The 26,466-nt window shown below is 39.8% G+C and overlaps 1 protein-coding gene across 1 annotated transcript in view; it reads left to right on the top strand.

Moving 5' to 3' along the window:
• ddx54 (DEAD (Asp-Glu-Ala-Asp) box polypeptide 54) overlaps positions 1 to 26,466 on the top strand; it is a 44,351-nt gene that overhangs the window by 13,579 nt on the left and 4,306 nt on the right. The window contains exons 7-19 of the mRNA XM_068055113.1: positions 1,863 to 1,958; positions 7,127 to 7,248; positions 11,875 to 11,936; positions 12,534 to 12,665; positions 14,164 to 14,374; positions 15,094 to 15,228; positions 15,876 to 16,097; positions 16,556 to 16,629; positions 16,721 to 16,918; positions 18,474 to 18,613; positions 20,950 to 21,063; positions 22,011 to 22,112; positions 24,737 to 24,837. Coding sequence (XP_067911214.1) covers positions 1,863 to 1,958; positions 7,127 to 7,248; positions 11,875 to 11,936; positions 12,534 to 12,665; positions 14,164 to 14,374; positions 15,094 to 15,228; positions 15,876 to 16,097; positions 16,556 to 16,629; positions 16,721 to 16,918; positions 18,474 to 18,613; positions 20,950 to 21,063; positions 22,011 to 22,112; positions 24,737 to 24,837 — 1,709 coding nt within the window. The remainder of the gene's footprint in view (positions 1 to 1,862; positions 1,959 to 7,126; positions 7,249 to 11,874; positions 11,937 to 12,533; positions 12,666 to 14,163; positions 14,375 to 15,093; positions 15,229 to 15,875; positions 16,098 to 16,555; positions 16,630 to 16,720; positions 16,919 to 18,473; positions 18,614 to 20,949; positions 21,064 to 22,010; positions 22,113 to 24,736; positions 24,838 to 26,466) is intronic.

Here is a 26,466-nt window from a genome sequence, read left to right as displayed (position 1 = left end):
TGTATCTCGTGATGTAATATTGCTTCGCTTTGTGTATTATTAAGGAGGAAAGGTTTTCAGCTCCCTGAGATTCCTTTTGGAAAACAAATTTATCGAATTCTATGACTTTTAGAATTATCTCCCATAAAGAATTAAGCAAATAATTGAGCTCAGGTAATTTTACATTTATTGATGTAAGAGAATGCCACAGTAGAAATGATGAATCAGTAATGTCCCCCAGTGTACCTGGGGAGAAAAAAGCTACGGGGCTCACTAATGGAATTGATCTTTGAGTGCTCAAAGCTGTGCACGAAAGGATGAGCATAGGCCTAACTCTTGCGCTCAGTTCCTGATTTTTAGCTGAGCAGAGACTGTGCTTTTTCTATACAGAGAGGATAATCGCGCATGGTGGTCTTTTGTCCCTCCTGATCAGTGGATCTAGAGGGCATTGGGGCAGGTCAACTTTAGCAACAAAAAGTAATTCGGTCAGGGCAAACTGAAAATTAGGGCTAATTTACAAATAAACAAAATTACAGAAAAATATCTTAAAATTGAATCATTCAAATGATGTCTTTCTGGTCTTTGCTTCAGGTTTTCTAAATCATTTCTATTCTTGTGGCTGACAAAAATAAACCACTACAAAAGTCGGGTTACCTGCTGAAGTCTCTTAAATGTAGTGTTGTTTAGGAGATAACTACATTTATTTTTTGATAAACTCATAGCATATCACTTGTTAAAAGAAAGACTTGCATTTTTATAGTGCTTTTCACAACTACCAGTGGTCCCATAGTGCTTTATAGCCAATTAAGTTTTTTTGAAGTGTAGTTATTGTTGCAATGTAGGAAACACGGCAGCTAACTTTCCCACAGCAAACTCTCACAAGCAGCTATATGATAATGACCAGATAATCTGTTTTTGTGATGTTGATTTGAGGGATAAATAATACTGGAGATAATTTCCTGCTCTTCAAAACAGCGCATGAGATCGTTTACATCCAACCAATGGTAAACTAATTGTCTCTAGGACTTTGGCTGAGCAGTTTGGTCATTTAAGTATTCAAGCAATTGCCAGTGAATATAACATATGCAACAGTTGAATTAATGAGTACCTTAAATGTTTACACACCTCGGTACTGATTTTATGTAGATTTATAACCTGCACAGCTTGGGTGGAATTTTATGCGCTCTCCCGCGTGGGTTTGGAGATGGGGAGAGCACAAAATTGGGTGCCTCTGCCGAAATTTAGTCCAGGGCAGGAAGACCTGTGAACGACCTTCCCACCCCGTAGCCAATTGAGGCCCTTACCTGGGTAATGTAAGCCTAATTGAGGGCCTCTTCCCATCGCAGCCACAATTACTCGTGCGGATGCGGCCCTATCACCGCATGGGAAGAACGGCACGAAAAGCCGTACGGGCTACTTCCTGGCTTGGGTGGGGGTGATGGGTCCCCTTGTTCAAAGGTACTTAGTGCCTGAACGAAGGAACCGGCATCGGAAGAGGGGTGGCCAGCTGAGGGCCACCCCCCTGCCCTTGCTGCCGACCACCCATCCCCCGCAATACCCCTCCTGCTCTTACCTACCTTGAGTCTGGTTTCAACGCCGCTCTACGATGTCTGGCTGCAGCTACAGCTGCAACCAACTGCTCTGTGGTGGCGCTGCAGCTGTCGGCCTCGGATGGCCAGTAGCTCTGCAAGGCTGGGACTTCTGGCTTCAGGGTCCTAAATCGCACTGAAGGCCCGGCGCTGTCCAGTTAGTGTCTGGCACTAAATTCGGTGGGCCTTGCGTACAAGAGCCAATGCAGGGATCTCAGCATCTGTTTCCTCTCATGACAAGACCCCCGGCAACACAAAATTCCACCCTTTATGTTCTGTTTTTTCAATTTGCAGAATAATTGGCACACCCGGTCGTTTAATGCATGTAGTTGTGGAAATGAACCTGAAGCTACACAATGTTGAGTATGTGGTCTTTGATGAAGCAGACAGGTAAAATTGATCAACCATTTTCTCCTCTTGTTATTATTGCTGAATTATATTGCTAGTTTTTGATAGTATGCATATTTTTGAGTTTTAATGGAGAAAGAGAATTTGTACTTGTATATAATGCTATCAGGACGTCTTAAAGCCATTAAAATCACTGAAGTATTTTTTAAGTGTAGTCACTATTCGATTGTAGGAGCCACTGTAGCCACTTTACACACTGCAAGGTCCCACAAACAGCAATGTGATAAATGATCAGATCATGTTATAGATGTTGGTTGTGAGATAAATGTAGTTTATGACTCTGGGAGAACGCTCCTGCTTTTCTTCAAATGACGCTGTAAAGTCATTTTGTGCTCACCTGCTAAAGCAGACTTCTCCTTGATTTAACCTTTCTTCTGAAAGGCAGCACGTTCAACAGTGCAGCACTCCCTCAGTACTGCACTGAAGTGTCAGTCTCGACATTTTGGAGTCAAGTGGGGCTCTGAACCCAGAAGTGAGCATGCACTAAGCCAAGATTGATAGAAAGCAGATCATCTGAATTTAGTATAGAGGTACAGTTTTAAGGCAAGGGTTTATGATGTAGTTTTCAGATTGGATAATTTGTCTACTTTTATGAACCACAACCCAAAAGTCTGAAGGATGATCATTTAATCTATTACAAATGGCTTTATTTTTGAGGTTTCTTTATTATATTTCTATTTTTAAAAATGAATTTCCATTATAAGAAAGCTTATGAAAGATTATGCACGTTTTGCTTGTATATAAGAAGTTTTGAAAAGAAAGAAAATTGACAGTCCAGATCAGCTAACTCGGACTTCCTTGGCAGCAATCAATTCTCCCCATACTAAAAATATAAGCGCAACAGATTGCACTTGGATTGTCAGCAGGTGATCAAAAAAAACATATTATACATCTTGACATCTTAGGTGACCTTCTCCAAATGCACATAGACCATTTTAGTCTCCCTCCTGCTTCGGTTTTAAGCTAGTACTGCTTTCCTGAATCATAACACATTTTTTCTGAAATGTTCTGTGAAAGTTAAAATATAAAATGTCTCCTAAATTACCCTCCCGTTTAATGTCTTTTAACTCTTCATAGTGTTGGTGGTTTAAAACTGTTCTTTGTAAACTTAATTGCATTTGCTAATGTGGTAAGAGAAGACTGTCCTGCGGGCCCTCACCTGCCAAGACTGAGGCATGCGTTATTTCGCCACATGAACATTAAAACTTAAAATTGTGGTTGGGAAGAAAAGAGGGCCTATCACAAGGAATTGCCAGGCCCCTGACAGGAAAGACATTTGCATGCTAGCAGACAGTGTTGGAACAAGGGACCCAGTCCTTGCTTCCCCAATACACAGAAGAAGTGGTCAGACCAGTTTGGTCACATGACAGACTAACTGTTGGGCAATTTGAATTTGCTGAGTGAAGGAAACTCAGAAAGCTGTTTGCTCCTGGACTGAGAACGCCTCAGGGCGGCGCAGTGGTTAGCACCACAGCCTCACGGCTCCAGCGACCTGGGTTCAGTTCTGGGTACTGTCAGTGCGGAGTTTGCAAGTTCTCCTGGTGACCGTGTGGGTTTCCGCCGGGTGCTCCGGTTTCCTCCCACAGCCAAAGACTAGCAGGTTGATAGGTAAATTGGCCATGGTAAATTGTCCCTAGTGTAGGTAGGTGGTAGGAGAATTGAGGGAAGGTGGGGTTGTGGTAGGGAATATGGGATTAATGTAGGATTCGTATAAATGGGCGGTTGTTGGTCGGCACAGACTTGGTGGTCCGAAGGGCCTGTTTCTGTCCTGTATATCTCTATGACCTCGCTCCTGTCTGCTCCCATATCTTTCTCACGGAACAGAAGACCCATTGAAAACATGTGAACTCCAAGAGAGAAAAGTCTCCTACATGAACAAGGTTTAAGAAGAATACTGGGCTCCAACGAAAAGTAAGAGCTGTCTACAATCAAAGACTCTACGGCGAGCTGGAAACACAAACAGTAACAAGAAACCCCCTTCAGAGGCTGCCTCAAACTTCTCTATTTTTCTTCTCTTTTCTGTCCCTATTTGCATGTGTGTATCACGTGTGTGTGCTAGAGTGGGCATGTTGTATATATGTAGGTGTTAACCAAATTAGATTTTAATAAATTTCACTTTTATTATTTAAACCTAAGAAAACCTGGTGTGCTCATTTCTTTGCCTTATAATTGGAAAGCAGTGAACAAGAACTCACCAAGGAGGAGCTCAAAACACTGTGTTTAAAAATCAAACCCTGTAACAATAATACCAGATGAAGGCAGTAAAAGACCCCTAGACACCTTTCTCACCTGGTCGTAACTGGACAAATGAATGGCCTTTTGTCTGATGCTTGTCGTAATGGAATTTATTTCCGGGAGATACAATGGTATTCAGTACAATTTTTATATTGCCACGTGTTTTAACCTGTTTTTGATTTTTAGGGCAGAGTTGTTATCTTGCTTGTAATTAGCTAATGCTTTCAGTAGAAAGATGTGCATTTTGAAATTGCTATGATCACATTTAGTGAATTTTTGAATCAATCGTCTGGTTATGGATGTCACTGGAAAGACCAGTATTTAATGCCACGATTTTGATCGTAATTGTGACCATCTTCAAGAAAAGAGGCAAGTCTGACCACAGTAATCACAGGGGAATCTCCCTGCTGTCTGCCTCAGGGAAGATCATTGCAAGGATCCTCCTCAACCACCTCTTGCCAGTGGCCGAAGAGCTCCTCCCAGAGTCACAATGTGGATTTTGCCCATTGAGTGGCACTTCAGATATGTTCTTCACTGTGCTGCAAATCCAGGAAAAATGCGGAGAGCAGCACCAACCACTGTACGTGACCTTTTTCAACCTCACGAAAGCCTTTGACTCCGTCAATCGCAAGGGTTTATGGAGAGTCCTCCTTAAATTTTTGCTGCCCTCAGAAATTTGTCACCACCCTTCGCTTACTACATGATGACATGCAAGCCGTGATCCTTACTAACAGGACTACCAGAAGGACGTGGAGGCTTTGGAGAGGGTACAGAAGAGGTTTACCAGGATGTTGCCTGGTCTGGAGGGCATTAGCTATGAGGAGAGGTTGGATAAACTCGGATTGTTTTCACTGGAACGACGGAGGTGGAGGGGCAACATGATAGAGGTTTACAAAGTTATAAGCGGCATGGACAGAATGGATAGTCAGAAGCTTTTTCCCAGGGTGGAAGAGTCAGTTACTAGGGGACATAGGTTTAAGGTGAGAGGGGCAAAGTTTAGAGGGGATGTGCGAGGCAAGTTCTTTACACAGAGGGTGGTGAGTGCCTGGAACTTGTTGCCAGGGGAGGTGGTGGAAGCAGGTACCATAGAGACGTTTAAGAGGCATCTTGACAAATACATGAATAGGATGGGAATAGAGGGATATAGACCCCGGAAGTGCAGAAGGTTTTAGTTTAGGCAGGCATCAAGATCGGCGCAGGCTTGGAGGGCCGAATGGCCTGTTCCTGTGCTGTATTGTTCTTTGACCCACCACAGATCCTATCTTGGTAGAAACTGGCATCAAACAAGGCTGTTTCATCGCACCAACCTTTGTCTCCACCTTTCTTGCCACAATTCTGCGTCTCACCTCCAGCAAACTCCCCAAAGGACTGGAGATAATTTATAAGATGGGCAGGAAATTATTCAACTTTTGTCACCTCCACGCCAAAATCAAGGTCACTCCAGCATCGGTCATCAAGCTTCAGCGTGCAGTATGGTTTACTGGGCAGCAGTGATCCCCATGCTCCTATATGCTTCAGAGACATGAGCAATGTACAGCAGGCACCTCCAAGGCAGTGGAGAAATACCACCAATGCGGTCTCTGCAAAACCCTTCAAATTTGTTGGCAGGGTAGGTGGTCTAATGTTAACATCGTCTCCCAAGCCAGTGTTCCCAACATTGAAGCTTATCACCCAAAACCAGCTTCGCTGGGCAGGTCATGTTTGCATGCCTGATACCATGCTCCAAAGCAACTGCTGTATTCAAAACATCGTCGCAGCAAGAGACATCTTGGGATATTCTCAAAGCATCTCTGAAGAAATCCAACATCCCTACCGATTCATGGGGATCCTTGGTTCGCAACCGCCCAAAATGGAGAAGGAACATTTGGGAGGACACCGAGCACCTCAAGACTTTCGGAGCATATGGGGGCCAAGTCCAGGCAGCAGAAGGAGCGCACAGTCCCCCAAGTAACTCATTTACCTGCTCCTTCAAACGCCACCTGCCCCACATGTGGTGGATTTTGCAGATCGCACATTGGACTTGTTGGCCATATTAAACTGCACAGAACCGGAGTGGAAGCAAGTCATTCTGGATCCTAAGGGACTGTCTAAAATGATTTATTACCATCCCTAGTTCCCCTAGATAAGCTGTTGGTGGGCTTTGAGCCACTACAGTCCATGTCATGAAGGTACTCTCCTACCGCTGTTAGGGATTTCAATGATTTTGGCCCAGCGACAATAATGCAAAGGCAATATATGTCCAGGTCAGGTTGATGTGTGACTTGGAGGTAATTGTGTTCCTGTGCGTCTGCTGTCCATGTCCTCCTAGGTGGTGGAGTTTGCGGGTGTGAGAGGTGCTTCTGATGCATCCTTGATGATTTGTTGCCGTGCAGCCTGCAGATAATACACTTTGTAGACATTGTATGCTAGCGGCGGAGGGATTGGTTTTTTAAGTTAGTGGATGCACTGCTGACCAAGTGGGCTCTTTTGGCCTGGATGATGTTGAGCTTCTTTCAGTCTAATAAGAATGAGTCATTATTACTAAACAAGTAGAACTTATTCTGGAACAGCAAAAAGAAGAGCATACAAAGAACTCCAATCCTGTCTTACTGGCACACTGGAGAAAAGTAATTGTCTACATTTATGGTTAATTATAGATTGTACTGATCACTGAAGCATAATTGTGAATTAAGGAAGTGAGAACTGTATTGTATATAAAAGTACTGCCACACTAAGATTAATTTGATTGCAATGACTGTCCTCTGATGCTGCTCCATGTGCAATCATTGGTGAATGACACTATTTGTAAATATGTCAATAGTCAGCTTGTTTTTTCTGGTAAAATATCCTACAAGGACAGCAGAGAGGATGTAGAGAATAGAACTGTTTGCTGATGATACACCACTGAAATCTGCTGTAAAAATTTCTTATGCCAGATTGTTCGAGATGGGATTTGCAGAACACTTGCAAGAGATTATCCAAAGGTTACCAGATTCCAGACAAACCTTGCTGTTCTCAGCCACACTGCCGAAGCAACTGGTGGAGTTTGCACGTGCTGGTAAAGATTTTAATAGCCTTGCTTTAAAACTGCAATCATTTAGGTCAGAATTTTGCAGGAACTACCTGTTAATGTTCTCTATGTTAGTTATACCTAAAATTTTATGGATAAAATAGGGCTTTGTTTTAAGAAAAAAAAACTTGTTGATTGCAAATTAACCTCTGGCTCAGCTGGATAAGGCAGTGGATAACTTGGACAAAGAACAGGAAGATTCCAGGTTCAATCCCCAATTTGTGCTGTTAGCTGACTTCGGTTGTGGTGGTGGTAGATGATGCTACACTTGTTTTTTGTACCTCTTGGTTAGGGATTGGATTACTATCCAGCACTCCCTGCTTGAAATACGTATGTCTGGCTGTTCAATGAAAGTAAGTCGGGTTCAGAGGCAATTCCCTTTGCTGACAATATCTAGATTGATACATGAAGAATGGGCACTGAGTGAGGTATTAGTGTGGCTGGTGCCTATGTAACTATGCCTCCGTAAAGAGGCTTCAGTAACAGAAGAGAGAAAATTGTCATGAGAAGGTTAGAAGAGGGAAAAAATTAATCACAGGCCTTTTTTTCAATTTTGTGATAAAGAACAATGGAGAACCAGGCTGAATATAGAAGGTTCAGAGGGGAAGTGAAAAAGCAAATAAGAGAAGCAAAGAGAGTGTGAAAAGAGTCTGGCAGCTAACATAAAAGGGAATACCAAAGTCCTCCTATAGGCATATAAATCCTAACCGCACTGTTTGTTAGTTGGTTGCTAAATTTGCTGATGACACAAAGATAGGTAGGAAAGTAACTTGTGAAGAGGACAAGAGGCTACAAAGGGATATAGATAGGTTAAGTGAGTGGGCAAAGACCTGGCAAATGGAGTATAATGTGGGAAATTGTCCACTTTGGCAGGAAGAAGCATATTATCTAAATGGTGAGAGATTGCAGAGCTCTGAGATGTAGAGGGATCTGGGTGTTCTAGTGCATGAATCGCAAAAGGTTAGTATGCAGGTACAGCACATAATTTGGAAAGCTAATAGAATGTTGTTTATCACAAGGGGAATTCAATACAAAAGTAGGGAGGTTATGCTTCAACAATACAGGGCATTGGTGAGACCACATCTGGAGTACTGTGTACAGTACTGGTCTCCTTATTTAAGGAAGGATGTAAATGCTTTGGAGACAGTATAGACAAGGTTTACTAGACTAATACCTAGAATGGGTGGCCTGTCTTACGAGGAAAGACTGGACAGGCTAGGCTTGTATCCGCTGGAATTTAGAAAAGTGAGAGGCGACTTGATTGAAACATATAAGATCCTGAGGGGTCTTGACAGGGTGGATGTGGGAAGGATGTTTCCCCTTGTGGGAGAATCTAGAACTAGGGGTCACTGTTTAAAAATAAGGGGTCGCCCATTTAAGACAGAGATGAGGAGAAATGTTTTCTCTCAGAGGGTCATGTCTTTGGAATTCTCTTCCTCAAAAGGCAGTGGAAGCAGAGTCTTTGAATATTTTTAAGGCAGAGCTAGATGGATTCTTGATGAACAAGGGGGTGGAAGGTTATTGGGGGTAGGTGGAAATTTGGAGTAATCAGTTCAGCCATGAACTTATTGAATGGCAGAGCAGGCTCGCGGGGTCGAATGGCCTACTCCTGCTCCTAATTCGTATGTTCGTATGGTGTAGCTACCTCACATGAACTACAGCAGTTCAAGAAGGCAGCTCACCACCACCTTCTCGAGGGCAATAAGGGATGGGCAATAAATGCTGTCCTAGCCAGTGACGCCCACATCCCATGAACAAAAAATTTTTAAAAAGTGAAAGGGTGGTAAAAGGTGGAGTATGACTGATCAGAGACCAAAAGGGTGATTTACGCACGGAGGCAGGGGAAATAGCTGAAGTATTAAATGAATACTTTGCATCTGAAGAAAATGCTACCCAGGCCACAGTGGAAATTAATACACTAGAAGGATTTAAAATTGATAAGGAAGGAGGTATTAGATAGGCTGTCTATACTTAAAGTTGATAAAATGCCAGGGCCAGATGAGATGCATCCTAGGATACTGAGGGAAGTGAGAGTGGAAACTGCAGAGGCATTGGCCATAATTTTCCAGTCTTCCTTAAACTCTGATGGTGCCAGAGGACTAGAGAATTGCAAATGTTACACCCTTGTTCAAAAAAGGATGTAAAGATAAGCCCAGCAACTGTAGGCCAGTCAGTTTAACTTCGGTCCTGTGGAAACTTCTAGAAACAACAATTAATAGTCACATGGACAATTGCGGGTTAATTGAGGAAAGCCAGCATGGATTCATTAAGGGAAAATCATGTTCAACTAATCTTGTGCTTTTTGAAGAGGAAACAGAGAGGGTTGATGAGGGCAATGCTGTTGATGTGGTGTACATGGACTTCCAAAAGGCATTCGATACAGTGCTACACAACAGACTTGTGAGCAAAATTATAGCTCATGGAATAAAAGGGACAGTAACAGCATGGATACAAAATTGGCTGACTGACAGGAAACAGGAGAGTAGTGGTTAATCGTGCTGGATGACTGTTCGTAGTGGAACTCGCCAGGGGTCAGTGTTGGGACCCTTGCTCTTCCTGATGCATATTAATGACCTAAACCTTGGTGTACAGGGCACAATTTCAAAACTTGCAGATGATACGAAACTTGGAACAATTGTGAACTGTGAGGAGGATCATGTAGAACTTCAAAAGGACATAAACAAGTTGGTGGAATGGGCAGACAAGTTAGTGAAATGGGCGGACATGTGGCAGATGAAGTTCAATGCGGAGAAATGTGAAGTGATACATTTTGGTAGGAAGAACATGGAGAGACAATATAACATAAAAAGTACAACTCTAAAGGAGGTGCAGGTGCAGAGGGACCTGAGGGTATATGTGCATAAGTTATTGAAGGTGGCAGAACAGGTTGAGAAAGCAGTTAATGAAGCATACAGTGTCCTAGGCTTTATTATTGGGAGCATAGAGCACATGAGCAAGAAGGTTCTGTTGAACTTGTGTAAGACACTAGTTCGGCCTCAGCCAGACGATTGCGTCCAGTTCTGGGTTCTGCACTGTAGGAACGATGATAAGGCATTGGAGAGAGTACAGAAGAGATTCATGAGAATGGTTCCAAAGATGAGGGGCTTCAGGTATGTAGATAGATTGGCAAAGTTAGGACTATTTTCCTTAGAGAAGAGAAGGCTGAGAGATGATTTGACAGAGGTATTCAAAATCATGAGGGATCTGGATAGAATGGATAGGGAAAAATTGTTCCCACTCGTTAAACGATCAAGAATGAGAGGACAAAGTGATTGGCAAAAGAAGCAGAAAAAAAATGAGGAAAAACTTTTTCACGCAGCGAGTGATTAGGATATGGAATGCACTACCTGAGTGTGTCGTGGAGGCAGGTTCAATCAGGGCATTCAAAAGGGAATTAGACTGTTATCTGAAAAGAAAGAAAGAATGTGCAGGGGGAATGGCACTAAGTGAATCGCTCATTTGTAGAGCCGGTGCAGACAAGACGATCTGAATGGCCTCCTTCTGTGCTGCAACAATTCTGTGATTCTGTGAACGCCTTTCAAATCAAGTGTTGGTTAAAATCTAAATGCAACTATAGAGTTTTAGTTTAAACTGTTAGTTTTGTTCCACCTCCATAGAGAGCTTACGAACTGAAATGTAGACCCTGCATGAAGGGAATGTTTGGGTTAAACATTTGACCCAAAGTTGCAGGGCATGTGTTCTTTCCAGAGTTATATTAGGTGCCGCACTGTCTCATCCTTTTGAAAGCTAATTTGCTGGTACCTACAAAGTGCTTTACCCATCATTGTAACGTAAATCCTTATTTTTAAATAAATTTCTATTTTCAGGCTACTGATCTGCAAATATTTTAATGAAAAATCAAATCCTATGGGGAAACCCCATTTTCAAAAACAGTTGTCACAGACTAGTTAAGAATTGAAATGTTTGTCTATATTTTTGTCTGCTCAATAGAACAGATACATCGTAAAGTTATTGTTGAACAAGCAAGTGCTGAAATGCTTAACTGAAATTATGGGATCATGCTTCTGTGTTTTTAACATTATGGCTGCCAAATAGATGGTCCCTGTGTTTCCCAGAAAATGCCCAAACAATTCAATTGCAAGACGGTATAGTGGTGGTAGGACTATTTATGGACTCAAACATCTGCTCGACCGAGAGCCGTCTGAGGCTATATATTTATAATGTGGAATAAATGTGATACTTTGCATTATATTTCAATGAGTTTGGGGTCTTGTACATGTGGAAAAAGTTGTTTGATAATTTTGCTTAACATTTGAGTTCTGTACAATGTAAGATTTTGTACCTGAAATTGGGGGAGAAAATTAATACAGTTGTGTCTCCCATTAAAAGCCCTAAATGTAGTAAATTTTAATGTGATGCATTCCTGTTTTTACTATATTAAACATTATACAGTACGCACATGGAACCTTAAATATATGCCTGCACTTTCCTTTAAGCTGTCTGCTCAAAAATGTGTAGCCTTTATCTGGTATTCTCTTGTTAGGGAGAACTATAATATTTTTAAAGCTTAAAATCAAATTTTGTAGTGATAGTCTGTTTTTTGTTTGTAAGTTTTAAAAAGCTATTTAATTTTTTTTTAAATGCATGTTCCAGGTTTAACAGAACCAGTTCTAATCCGACTAGATGTGGACACGAAACTGAATGATCAGTTACAGGTAAGAATCTTTTTATAATGGTATGTCATGTACAAATACAAAATTATAAAGATTGTGCACTTAACCTTTCAAAGTAATAACCGTGCAGGGTATTGTATTTCGAAGATTAAACTTGCATGCTGGTGTATCTTTATGTTGTGGACAGTTGTAGTAAGTACATCTATATTTCACCATTCATTTGTGCAAAAGCTGACTTCAGTTTATTACAGCACTAATGGTAAAATAATAGTTCTTACCCATTTGGAATCACTTAAAATAAATTAACTGTCTTGTAAAGAGGAAATGTTTAGATTGAAGAGATTGTTACAGGTAGATTTATACTATAATAGAGGTGGTTTGTTCAGATCTATATGGAATTTGCACTGGTGAAAGTGTTTGATCAGTTATGGAAGATGATTAAAAAGTGACGGTAAATGGTATAATTTGTTGGTTGATCAGACTGCTTCAAATGATGTTGATCAATGTGATTAAGAATTAACAAATCTGGCTGTCTAGTATTGTATGTGGTTTTAAGGACCAGGACTTTGTGTCTTTTTGAACATAACACAGTTAAAACACAAACATCTGCACTAAAATATTATATCTGGTATTTTACAGTTGGCATTTTTCCACGTACGGGCTGATGATAAGGCAGCTGTTCTGCTTCACTTGCTGAGAAATATCATAAAACCTCAAGAACAGACAGTCATTTTTGCTGCTACCAAACATCATGTGGAATACTTAAAAGAGGTTTGTATTAAATGTGAAGGTACGCAAATACTGTTCAAACTAAATGCCAGCCCTAGCCAAAAGAATGAAAGCCATCTTTTCATTTCTCAAGGATCTGCATTCAGCCTAACTTGACAGCATCTGAAGTTCCTTTACCAGAGCCTTTGACTACTAAGACCATGTTAAATTTCAAAATGGCAATCTGTCTGGCAGATAAATCCTGGGAGAGTAAAAAATAATTGCAATCCTTTCCTCTGTGCACCTCCCAGAATAGGTCTGAGTCAACAGTTGGGGAAATTGTGATGTTGATTGTATAAAGGATGCAATTAATATCTGACACCATTCTGTGACTTAAAACGCTTCAAGCATAAGGGTACAGTTACTCGTTAGAGTTGTTTAGTCTGTTTCCTTGGTGCCAGTTATCAATATATTTTCAAAAATTTGTGTGCTCTCCGATCCAAGATCTGTTGTCTTATTAAAGCCACACCCATAGTCTGCAAAATTGAACTCTGCATCAGAGGGTAAATAATACTTGATAATATTTTGTGATTGTAGTTGACTAACCATTGAGAATTGCAATTGGTCAGTGATCCACCAATCTTGCGTTTTAGGCTGCAGTAGTACTATATACAAGTCTAAGGCGATAGCAACAGAGTATGAAGTAAAGCTGACCAGGTCAGAGTTATGTCAGGCTTGTTCCTGGCTACAATTCAAACTATGCCCCTTCATCATTACATTAAAAAGACTCCATACGAAGTATATAAATTGTCCAGGGGTCCACTAGGTTATGAGCATTTTTTAAAAAGTATCCGCATTGGATTAATGCAACGCCCAAGCGCTGTGAGGTGGCCTCCTGGATGTTGCTGTCCTTGGTTGGCTTTAGTGTGTTTGGGAATCAGATTGGGACCTTGCATCTAAATTATACTGTAACTTTTATGCAGGTGTATACCTGAAGTTGATTTACATTGAAACAGAAGTAGCAACTTAACTTCAGCTTTATTATTATGTTTACTGTAAGATGATGGTAAAAGCATAGTTTCACCCATCAGCACTTGCTCCCAGAACAATCATGTATAGAAACAAAAACAAGAAATGCTAGAACCACTCAACAGGTCTGGCAGCATCTGTGGAAAGAGAAGCAGAGTTAACGTTTCGGGTCAGTGACCCTTCTTCGGAACGTTTCGGAAGGGTTTTGGAACCCTTCTGTTCCGAAGAAGGGTCACTGACCCGAAACGTTAACTCTGCTTCTCTTTCCACAGATGCTGCCAGACCTGCTGAGTGGTTCCAGCATTCCTTGTTTTTGTTTCAGATTTCCAGCATCCGCAGTATTTTGCTTTTATTATAATCATGTATAGAACATTTTTACTATGTAAAGATTAGGCTTTATGAAGCCTTACTGTACTTTAAAAGATACGTTTGTCATTGATCACTTATTTCCAGCATGTAATAGTTTTTTTTTGTAGGAAAGCATTATCCTAAGACTGCATGTGCTTGCACTTATTACTTTTGTTTCTACCAGCTGATCACCAAACAGGGTATTGACTGTTCACACAGCTACAGTGCTCTAGACCAAACAGCAAGAAAAATCAACATTGGAAAATTTGTTCACAGAAAATGTATGGTGATGATTGTCACTGATGTCGCAGCTCGTGGTATTGATATTCCCATGTTAGACAATGTCATAAACTACAACTTTCCATCCAAAGCCAAGCTTTTCTTGCATAGAGTTGGTAAGAAAGTTAAAGATTTTCAAAACTGAGAATTAACTTGAAATGCCAGACTGAAGGGAGGGCGCAGTTGGGTTTAATGGTGTGTGAGCTGGTTATTGACTTGATGGACCATTGGTCTCTTCCTGTCCTTTTCATGAACATAATCTTTTTTTATGCTGATAAATCTGGAGAGAACTTGGACTTTATCGAATATCAAGTAGTCTTGCCTAGGATGTTTCAAATTTTCTTTGGGTTTAAAGCTTTGTAAGTTTTTAAGTAGTGATTGTGTTCTGCAAATGCCTGCCCTATATAACCTTTCTAAAACAAATGACTGAAGTGATTCAAAAGAATATTGTGAATATTTAAAATCCATATTTTGTATCAGTTTACCATAAACAATGCATGCTATACTCACAGATATGTTTGCCAGCTACCGAGGGGAAAAATCGATACAGTATGTATAATTGTGGTGGAAGTGGAACATTTATGATCTGTACATACCTTGTTAAGTTGTAGTTTGAACTCTTAAGAGGTTTTTCATTTTGAAGTGTGCAGCATTTGGAAGTTTATTGTAGTGTCAATATTAACTGATAAACACGTAGGCTTTTATGTACATAGATTTTGTAGATTTAAATTATTGTGTGCTAATTTTTCTATTTATTAGAACATGTCCTTAAGATAACAAGCAATGTCGTTTATAAAGTAACAGCTGACATATAAAATTGTTAATTGTGAATCAGGTCGAGTAGCCAGAGCTGGCAGAAGTGGCACCGCCTACTCACTGGTAGCCCAGGATGAAATTCCATTTGTTTATGATTTACATTTGTTCCTTGGACGACCCCTCAAATTTGCAAGCCAAGATGAGAATTCTGAAGGTAATTCTGTGTTTTGGATATCTAGTAAAGTTTGTTTTGCTTATTTTTAATAATGCATAATGCATTTAATTTCTAAGTCTAGTGAATCCACCAGGTTGTTCATGGCTTTTAGAGAAAGTAAAATTTAGACTTTCAGAAATTATTTATTCTACTTTTATTGCAAACTGCAATTGAAAAAATTGCAGTCATCAATTTTATTTAGGCTTACTTTATAAAATACATATCTAGTCTTTCAAGTACTGATTTGGCTAATCTGATTTCGGTAGAAAATTCAACTATGTCTTCTGTACAGTATTAAGCCATGTGTAAGATGTTGGCACTGCAGCATTCTCCTCTCAAATACAGTCCAGAACTTGTGGTATAAACTTAATATCACCTACATTTGAACCTGAAGCTAGACTGAATCAAATATTCCAACTTCATAAAAGTTCTATCTTTTTTAAGTCTAAACATTACAATTAACACTTAGCATTGACTAACCATTAGCTTCCTGGGGCACAAGTGTACCAAGACATTGTTAGCTAAGCAATGATTGAAGGGATGGAACTTTTATGACCCCATTGCAGCAGGTTTTACTGTGAATTGTTACTAAACATTGTGTCTCATTCTGCCATCGACTAAATTTTTAAATCTTTTTGCATATTCAGGTACAAATGGAATATATGGCAGGGTACCCCAGAATACGATAGATGATGAGGAATCACTACTTATAGCAGACCATAAAGCTTCACAAGATCTTCAGAATCTGAAAAGAGTGTCGGAGAATGCTTACGTGCAGTATCTGAAGTCAAGGCCAAATCCTTCTCCAGAATCTGTAAAAAGAGTTAGAGATTTGGATTTTTCGACACTGGGCATTCATCCGTTATTTGGTGAGTTAAACAAAGCTGGTCACTATGGTGATATAGTCATATTGAGGGACTACTATAGTCACAAAATACTTGTTCTTTGTAAGTTTGCAACCTTTTTTAAAAAAAAAATGTACAGCAAGGAGTAGGTTTCAGAATATTGCTGCAAACATGAAGCAGTAGAAGATCAAAAATTACAAAACAATTTTTGGGACTTATATCCTTGGACATCAACCCATGCTTAAAAAGAAAAACGATTGACTATCCCTGCTAAACAAATTCACTTTAGCCTTTGGCTCCAGTGTTTGAGAACTACCCACAACAGACAGCTTCCTGAAGGACAGGGTTGTAACTTTTATTTTTTTCAGTAAAGTATTTTTTTTTTTAAAGAATATCGCCCATAGTAGTGTTTTAGGTAGATGTGCCACAATGAAATTTTGATCTAATAAAATTAGAAGCTTGTATGTTTTCCTGTTTTTAAGGTATTAACATAGAAGATACAGAACTTCAAAGACTAAAGATTATAAACAGTATCAAAAACTATAAAGCAAAATCTGTGAGTAAATCCTTTCCTTTGTGCATAAATGTTTTTAATCCATCTCATCTGTTTTAAGGCATGTGCTACAGTTTCTTTCTATATTTTGCAGACCATTTTTGAAGTTAATTCTACAAACAAAACCACCGCAAGTGAGATTATGAGGGTGACACGAAATAAGCAGAGACAGGTTATAAAGAAGTTTCAAAGGTTAAAGCAAGAAAAGCAAGCAGCTGCACCCAAGAACGTACCGAGCCCAATGGAAGCAGATGTCCCTGCCGGTCAGGAGTCTGATGAAGATAACATTGAGGTTAAATAGTTATTTCTTTCAGATGGAATGAACTTAGACGTTACTTATCTCCGGTTTATGAGATAGACAACAGCTGGTAATAGGCTTATTTTCAATGGGGGCCATCACAGCCTAGCTTGATTTCTGTCCTCATTTGATGTATGTCTTTTAGTAGGGAGTATTGGTGGTGACAGCAGTTTAAAAAAAAAAAAAAAAATCCACGTTAATTTTAGATGTTACAGCCAATTGTGCCCCAACTGCCACCCTATTTAGATCAGCTAACTCAGGACAGACCAGGGATTGAATCTGGAGCCTTCCTGCTTTGGTTGGCTCTATGAATAACATGTCGCAAATGAACATCATGGGCTGGGTTTTACCTTAGGCGGTCGGGAATTCGCCACCGATGCAAAAGTTGGTGGCAAACCCACTTCCGCCTAGCCTAGGGATCCGTCCTGCATTTTAAGGGTCCCCGGGTTTTAATTGTCCCGTGGCTGGACTTCCACCCACTTGAGGGAGGAGGCACTGCCTCAGTGAGCTGCCGGCTAATCAGTGGGAGCGGTGGCCACTGCTGGGACTGCAGCCCAGCCGAAGCCATGGATCCAGGAGGGAAGGTAAGTAGGGGCATGCCTCACCGGGGGGGGGATCGGTCATTCCTTGGTGAGGCTGGGATGGTCGTTTGCGGGGGGTGCGTCCTGGGTCCCGGGAGTGGGTTGGGAGGCGGGGGCAGCCCTCAATCGTGCACCCTGTGCCCGATTGCCATGCACCGACCTGCCGTTAAGTAGCTACTTAAGGGCCTTAATTGACCTCGGGTGGGCAGGCCGTTTCCCACCCCCTGCCCGACGCCGTAAACCTGGCCAGGGGCGGAAGCAGGATGGGTAGGCCTCCCGGAGCCTCCAGCTCAATTTTACGCCACCTCCACACCACCATCTGACCCGCTGGGGCGGCGTAAATTCAGCCCCATGGGTGTAGGGGCTAGTGGTAAGGGTTATAGTTTAAAGTTTGTGTAGTTTGGCAGAGGAAGGTAAGATTGTGAAGGTAAGTGTTTTGTGGGGGCGGGGGGGAAGAACAATAATTAAATTGACATTGGGGGTGTTGGGAGAGGGGCAAAAGAAATATATTTATTTATTTCAATTCAATATCACTTTAAATATCCCTGTAGGGCTGACAGCCCTTTAAAAATGGTGTCAGCGCCTGCACACAGGCAGCTGACGCCATTGCCGGGGATTGACAGCCCGCCCCTCTCTCCTCCCCCCCCCCCCCCCCCCAACATGATTGGAATCGTGGCAGCTCTTTGGCATGTGGCCTGCACGGGCGGTCCGCCATTTTTTTCACCCGCCACCAATATTGGCGGCGGGCTTATAAAATTCAGCCCAAAGTGTGCCAGTTCCAAAATAGGGTTGGCAGTTGTATGAAAGATGACATGCGTTACTTAATGCATCTTTTTTCTGTGATGTAATATGTGTTTTGTCTTTTAAATTTACCCCTCCTAAACTGTTTTTTCTCTTCCCAACCCCGCCCCCCCAATATTTTATTTTTCATTGTCATTGTTAATTTATGTTGTATTTTATATTGACAGACTGTGTTCTCTGAAGTTATGGGGAGAAAGAGGAAGAATAAACAATCCACTGATCATTTTTCCAAAAAGAAGAAAGAGTGTGGAAGGGATGAGGAATTTTATATCCCCTACCGACCAAAAGACTTCAATTCTGAAAGAGGGTAACCACTTAGAGACTCTTTAACCTACAATCCTGGGAACTTTTCTTAGCTGGAATAGACTGCTGTTTTTAATCAATTGCCTGCTTACTGTGTTTCATAGGTATCCAATCCTGTTGCTGCTAACAAAAACAGTGGTAATAGTCATTTGGAATAAGTTAAGCTTTTGGATGACTAGTGGAACAATTGGATAGATGATGTTAGAAACTGGAATTTGTCAGAAATTTAAGTGGAAGCAGATTCAGTAGTAACTTGCAAAACAAATTAGATAAATTCTTGAAGGGGAAAATGTATGCAGGGCTATGTGGCAAGAGCACAGGAATGAAAATGATTGGATAACTTTCAAAAAACAGGATGGGTCAAATGGCCTCCTTCTAGGCTATATTCTATGATTCTGTGATTTTTTTTGAGGTCATTTGTTAGAGTCCATTGTATAGTGTCATGAAATGTTTGGCATTGATCCACACAATTCGATACCCAATCTCAACCACATCATAGCCTGAAAGTATTGAGCAAGTGGCAGCACATTTCTACAGAAGTGTGGTGAAAATTAGTTTTGTTTGCTTTGGTTGTGTAGCCCAGAGAATTTAAAACAATTTTTCCTGGTTTTCCTTTGTTTGTATCTTTCTAATATTTTATATTTTTCCATGTTTTAGGCTTTCTATGCACTTTTCTGTTTTATTTGCCCACTATTTTGCTACAGCATTTTCAGCACATTTTTCCAACTGTATTCCTTGATTCTGCCTTACATTCCCTTTCAAAGGGTCTTTCTCATTATTTAGAGGTGATAAAATAATAAAGCACTGGTAAGACACTGTTAATGACTGGAAAGGGGGATCAGTGAAGTGCCAGTGCCACACCATGCTGAAATATCTATGCCAGTTAGTTTACCATGCAATAGTGAATGAACCGCATTGTGGCATGGGTTTAAATGGCCCATAAATATGGTTATATTTATTTATTCCTCCTCTGTATTAACTTGATAGGTCGTGTTTGACTATGATTCCGTGTTTGCAGTGCAGTAGTCTTGCACAATCAGAAACTTATTTTGATTTGAAGGTGTACATAAACAGTTGCACCTCATGTTTCATCGGGGATTGAGCTTACTCATCTGTTAGAGGCAAAAAATTGGACAGGTGGTCTCCTTCCTAATCTAATGGAATGCTTATTGGTTAGACAACCAATAATAAATATCTGTAGATATCTCTCCCATTGTGACTAAAATGAAATGAAGGAAACAGTTCATTTGTGAAGAAAAAAACTTCTTTACATCTATTTTGTACAGTATTATTGAACTTGCAGAATGGGTATGCAATTGGCAAATACATTTCAATATAGATAAGTGTGAAATGGTGCATTTTTGTATGAAGAACACAGAGGCAACGTACTACTCAGATAATAAGAGTCTGAACAGGATAGAGGATCAAAAGGATCTAGGGGTACATATGCACAAATCTCTAAAAGGAGCCACGTAGGTTGATGAGGCCAGTTTAAAAAAAAAGTAAATTGAGCACTGGGGTATATTTCTAGAGGGACAGAATTGAAAAGTAGCAAGGTTGGTTAAACTTATGTCAGACCTTGGTTCGACCACATGGAGTCCTGTGTATATTTATAGTCTACATATTATAAAAAGGATCTAGAAGGTGCAAAATAGATTTACAAGGGTGATACCAGATCTGATCAGGAAAGGCTGAATAGGCTGAGGCTGTTTTCTCTAGAGAAGACTGAGGAGTGTCCCAGTAGAGCTCTTTAAGATAATGAAAGGATTTGTCAGGATAGACATAAAGAAAATATTTTCATTTGTGGGAGAGTCCACAACTAGAGGTTATAAATATAAGATAGTCACTATTAAATCCAATAAGGAAGTCAGGAGAATCTTCTTTACCCAAGGAGTGGTAAGATTGTGGAACATGCTACCAGAAGGAGTAGTTGAGACAAGTAACATAGATGTATTTAAGGGGAAGCTAGACAAGCACCTGAAGGAGAAAAGAACAGAAGGTTATGCTGATAGGGTTAGAAGAAGTAAGGTGAAAGGAGGCTCATGTGGAGTATAAGTGACAGAATAGACTAGTTAGGCCAAATTGCTTGTTTCTATGTTGTACACTGTATCTAATATTTCAGAGAGTGCAAGGGTATAGTTGGTGTCCATAGTTAAATGATCCTGTGTGATCGTTAAATCTGAAAATGTGTGTAGTGGCTACTTGTCTGGAAATGGAATCCACAGTAGCAATATCCCTTCTTTACTACTCTGCTTGTCAAACCAATGTTTTCAATTGTATAGTTCATTGAAGTTATACAGGAATTTTTTTAACCCATGTTTTTATTTCATTTGAACCTAGATTAAGTTTAAGTGGGGAGGGTACCACCTTTGAGCAGGAGGCATCTGGAGCTGTGTTGGACTTGATGGCAGATGAAGCAGAAGATATGCAAAAGAAGAAACAAATGCTGAAATGGTAAGAATTGTTTATAATGTACTTTCATGCCATAACTGCTAGTGAATTTATTTGATGCCTGCTACTGGGCATTGTTCAAAATAGATCTTGAATAGACAGAATTTAATCACTTGCACATAATGTGAGTAGAATCTTCTTTTGCCAAACTGCCAAAAGTTGCTAGGAATATACAATGTACAAGCCAGTAATCTCAAATTAATCTGAGATATAGGGCAGATCTTTACGACAGGCTACTGATTTGAGACCACTACAGTGGCATGCGGGGCCTCGGGAAGCCCACATTTTAGATAAATTACCTATAAATGATCCCTGATTTGCATCTATCTTACATTCTCAAGTATTCTTGTCCTCACAAATGTGTGCATGTCATTTTTTTAATGTTATCTGCCAATAAGAAGAGGAGAATGCTTAATTATGGGTGGGGGGAAAATGCAACCTTTAGTCCCATTTTGAATTGATTTCTTTAATTTTTAATTTATGGTAAATGCCCCACTTTGTTTCCCCCTTTACAGACAATCTAACTTGCATAGTTGAGATATTCACAAACTTGTTGAAAGCAATTCTGATCCATTAAAAATTCATGTACTGCAAAACATTAGAAAATTCCCCATCACCTTTCCCATTGCACTTATTAGGTCTTTGGTCACCTTGATTTTTTTTTATTCTACCAAATAATTTTTTTGAAAAGAAGTTGTAAATGAGAAATGTCTTATTCCAAACAGCCTTTGAAACAAAATTAATAATAGTAATGCTGTAGCCTGAACTGTTGTCTAATGGCAGTTTCAACACCAGTTTAGGCCAACTGTTCTTTCCTTTTACTTGCCTAGATTGAAGCTGTCAATACTCTGATGAATTTCTAAATAGAGTTTTTTTTAATGTGCTGTAGGTGCTAATCTCAAGAAGACTAGGAATTCAATTCACGAATATTTCTTGAAATTTTTTTGTAGGGACCGTAAAAAGAAGCGATTTGTCAGGAACAATGGCAAGGAAAATAAGAAAATAAAGACTGAAAGTGGAAGATACATCAATGCTTCATACAAAAAAAACATGTATCCTTTTTATTGGGCTTCATTTCGCTCACTATTACATTTTTGTTGGAGCTTGTTTTAACCTAAATCTGAAGTAGATCAAATTGTATCGCATTGTTTTGAGCTCCTCATTTAGGAGAAGTGAAATTGTATAGTACTCTGATCAGGAAATGATACATTAGTTGTACAGAGCTTTGGTCAGTATTAGTTTAGGGCACCAAACCTCAGGAAAGATGCACTGGCCTTAGAAGGAATACTGTGGAAATTCACCAGAATGATACCAGAGCTAAAATGTTTTAATTGAGGGCAGGTTGCAAGAGCTTGGCTTGTATTTCCATGATTTTAAAAAGTTGAGGGGTGATCTAATCTAGGTATTTAACATAAAAAAGTAATTGATTAGGGTAGGTACTGAGGAACTACTTCCTCTGGTGAGGAATCCAGAACATGGGGGTATATTAAAATTAGAGTAAGGCCAAGCCATGAAATCAGGAAGCACTTTTCACACAAAGGCTAATGGAAATATGGAACTTGCTACTCGAAAGGTTGTGAATGCTGGATCAATTAAAAATTTCAGGACTGAGATTGATAGATCTTTATTGGGCAAGGGTGTCAAGGGATATGGAACAAAGGAAGGTATAAGGAATAGAAGTACAGATCACCCATGATCTAATTGATGGAACTGAAGGGCTGGGTAGCCTACATCTGTTCCATTGTGAGACCACAGCTTGAATACAGTGTCCACTTCTGATCAAGTAGATATAAAGGAGACTTGCAAGCACTGGAGGCTGTGTACAGAGAGACACAAGGTTGATCCCGGTGTCAAAGGTTGAGTTATTTTTTTAAAAAAGACAGGCGAAACTTGGGCTTTTTGGCTTTGAAATCAGAGAAGTGATTTTGTATATGTATACAAAAGATACATCTGGAAAATTGCTTTCAACTAAATTGCAAGAACAGGACATGGGGAAATGGTCTCAGAAAAGTAATAGCAAACTTACTTATATCAAGATGTTTTTCTTTACAAACAACGATCAATACATGGAATTGGCTTCCAAACTACATAGTGGAGGCAAAAACCCTGGAATGATTTTAGAACCAATTGGATGTTATGATGTGGGGAGGGTTGTCAATGGACGGAGGAACTAAGATGGGCTGAACAGCCTCCCTATCAGTCTCTATGTGCTTTGGTTTATATTCCCACCTTTTAACACCATGTGCAATTCCTCAGTCAGAAGGATAGGCAAATGGTCTGCATCCAGAGGTCTGCTGTTGTAATGAAGGCAGACATCCTTAGCTCCTTCCTTCTCCATCCCCCATCCCTTATATAAGAGAAATCTACAGGCTATGTTTCATAGTCCCTTTTTTCTTCTAAAGAATTGGGCTTAAATTTGAAATTTGCTATGTGAGGGTATCATCACATTACCTGGTGTTAGGAATCAAGACCATTGGCACATCATTCAGATGGGTACATCTGAACCAATCCCCACAAGTACATGACAATTTAGTACTTTGGACTCAAGGAGGCTGAAAATAGCCTAAATATAACTTGTCATAGAGAACAGAAATTCTAGATCAAAGCAAATTCAAAAAAATACAGGGGGTATGTATACAAATCTTTGAAGATGGCAGGACAAGTTGAGAGACTGTTAGAAAAGCATATGGGATCCAGGATTTTATTAAAAGAGGAATGGAGTACAAAAACAAGGAAGTTATGCTCAAACCTTTATATAAAACACTGGTTGGGCCTCAGCTGGAGTATTGTGTTCAATCTTGGCCATTACATTTTAGGAAGGATGTCAAGGTCTGGGAGAGGGTGCAAAAGAGATATACTAGAATGGAACCAGAGATGAGGGTATTTAGTTCTGTTCAGAGGCTAGAAAAACTGGGTTGTTCTCCTTAAAGCAGGAATGTTAAGGAAATTTGTGTTCAAAATCTTGAGTTTTGATAGAGCAAATAAGGAGAAACTGTTTTCACTGGCAGAAGGGTCAATAACCAGAGGGCACAAATTTAAGATAATTGACAAAAGAACCAGAGGCGACATGAGGAAAGATGTTTTTACACAGCAAATTGTTGTGATCTGGAATGCACTGCCTGAAAGGATGGTGGAAGCAGAGTCAATAGTAACACTCCATAAAAGAATTGTATAGATGTTTGAAGGGGAAAGAAATTACATGGCTTATGGAGAAAGACTAGGGGAGTGGGATTAATTGGATAGGTCTACCAAAGAGCAGATACTGGCAGGATGGACCAAATGGCCATTTCCTGTTCTTTATCATTCTGTGATTCAGATGAATATATATTTTGACCACTAATTAAATGTACCACTGTCCCCTTTCACAGTCACCTATGGTAGTAGTATAACTGTTGAAAAACAACTGGTAACTTTTAAAAGGTAGTTAAGGGAGAAAATGTAGAAATTTTACAAGTGCTGTAACTTACGTCAAAAGAACTTTTCTATAATCTTGAATTCAAACAAATGTTGCCTGAGCGCTTCAGAAATGATTTATACCCAACTGAGCAGCATGACTTTTTTTTGTTTAAAATTTCACTCATTTTTAGCCAGTACATATTCAAGATTTGAGCGTAAAATGGTAAAAACAAAAATAACCATCCAAAATATCTCAATTTCCATGACCAGCAATATATAGCTATGAGGAATGGAAGAAAAAGTACAAGGTTGATGAAAGAATGTCCGATGATGAAAGTGGAAAAGAGCAAAGGAATCACAGGCATAAGAAAGGTAGCCGAGGTAAGGCTACTTTTTATAAAGGGACTTTTTTTTTAATAAACTAGCTGCCATTCACAATATTCCAATGAACAGTCCAATTAACGTTTGTTATCTTTATGTGCCAAAGTATTGGTTAAAAACTAAATGTTAGTAAATATATTTTCAATGCAATTTTTTTGTTTCAAACATCCTTGTATTAGACCAAGAACTGTGCTACTGAATGTTTATTGGTGCAAAATTTGTTATAGTCCATTAAGAGTAAGGAAAGTCTATGGTAGTACTTAGGTTCAAAGTATTGCTGCAGTTCAACATTTTGTTAAAATTGTATATCTTTTCACTTGTTGTAGTGCTGCCCTTGAGCATTTGTTTTATAATCTTGTGAAATATATTAAAATTTTTAACTAGAAATGATATCGGAAGGAAATAGATATGCTAAATTGAGGTTCAATTTAAGATAGTCACAAATTCTAGAAATGGGGACATAGACTCAGGAGGGCAGGTGCACAGAGAGAGTGTCTGGGGAAGTGATAATGGGAAAACGAGGAAATGGTGGAAGCGTTGAACAGGTTTTTTATGTCTATTTTCACTAGAAGATTGAGAAAACTTCCCAAAGATACTTGAAAATCAAGAGGCGAAAGAGAGAGAGGAACTTAAAACAATCACCATCTCAAGGGAAAAGGTGCTGGGAAAACTATTAGACCCAAAGGTTGACCGGTCCCCAGGACCAGATGGCCTGCATTCAAGGGTCTTAAAAGAAGTGAGTGCAGAGATAGTAAAGGCTTTGGTTATAATCTTCCAAAATTCCTTATATTCTGGAAGGGTCCCAGATGATTGGAAAATAGAAAATGTAACACCTTTGTTCAAGAAAGGAGGGAGACAGAAAGCAGGAAACTATAGGCCAGTTAGCCTACCATCTGTCATAGGGAAATGGCTAGAATGCATTATTAAGGAGGTTATAGCAGGATACTGAGGAAATCATAATGGGATCAGACAGAGTCAACATGGTTTTGTGAAAGGGAAATAGTTTTAATTTATTAGAGTTCTTTGAGGAAGTAACAAGCAAGCTAGCTAAAGAGGAACCTGTAGATGTGGTGTACTTGGATTTCCAAAAGGCATTTGATAAGGTGCCACATCTAAGGCTGCTACACAAAATAAGAGCTCATGGTGTAGGAGGTAACATATTAGCATGGATAAAGGACTGGTTAGCTAATAGGAAGCAGAGGAGTAGGGATAAATGGGTATTTTGCAGGTTGGCAAACTGTAACAAGTGGAGTGCCACAGGGATCGGTGCTGGGGCCTCAACTATTTACAATCTATATAAATGACTTGGATGAAGGGACCAAGTGTATGGTAGCTAAATTTGCCGATGAGGACAAGATAGGAAGGAAAGTAGGTTGTTAAGAGGAGGTAAGGAGTCTACAAAGTGATTATAGATAGGTTAAGTGAATGGGGAAAAATGTGAGAAAATTTGACTTTGTTCATTTTGGCAGGACGAATAGAAAAGCTGCATACCATTTTAATGGTGAGAGATTGCAGAACTCAGTTGTACAGAGGAACCTGGGTGTCCTGGTACATGAATCACAAAATGTTAGTGTACAGTGTTGGTCTCCTTATTTGAAAAAGGATATAATTGTGTTAGATGCAGTACAG

Source organism: Heterodontus francisci, chromosome 23, assembly GCF_036365525.1.
Source record: "Heterodontus francisci isolate sHetFra1 chromosome 23, sHetFra1.hap1, whole genome shotgun sequence".
NCBI lineage: Eukaryota > Metazoa > Chordata > Chondrichthyes > Heterodontiformes > Heterodontidae > Heterodontus > Heterodontus francisci.
The sequence above is the reverse complement of the archived record's forward strand: the minus strand, read 5'-3'. Positions and strand labels throughout refer to the sequence as shown.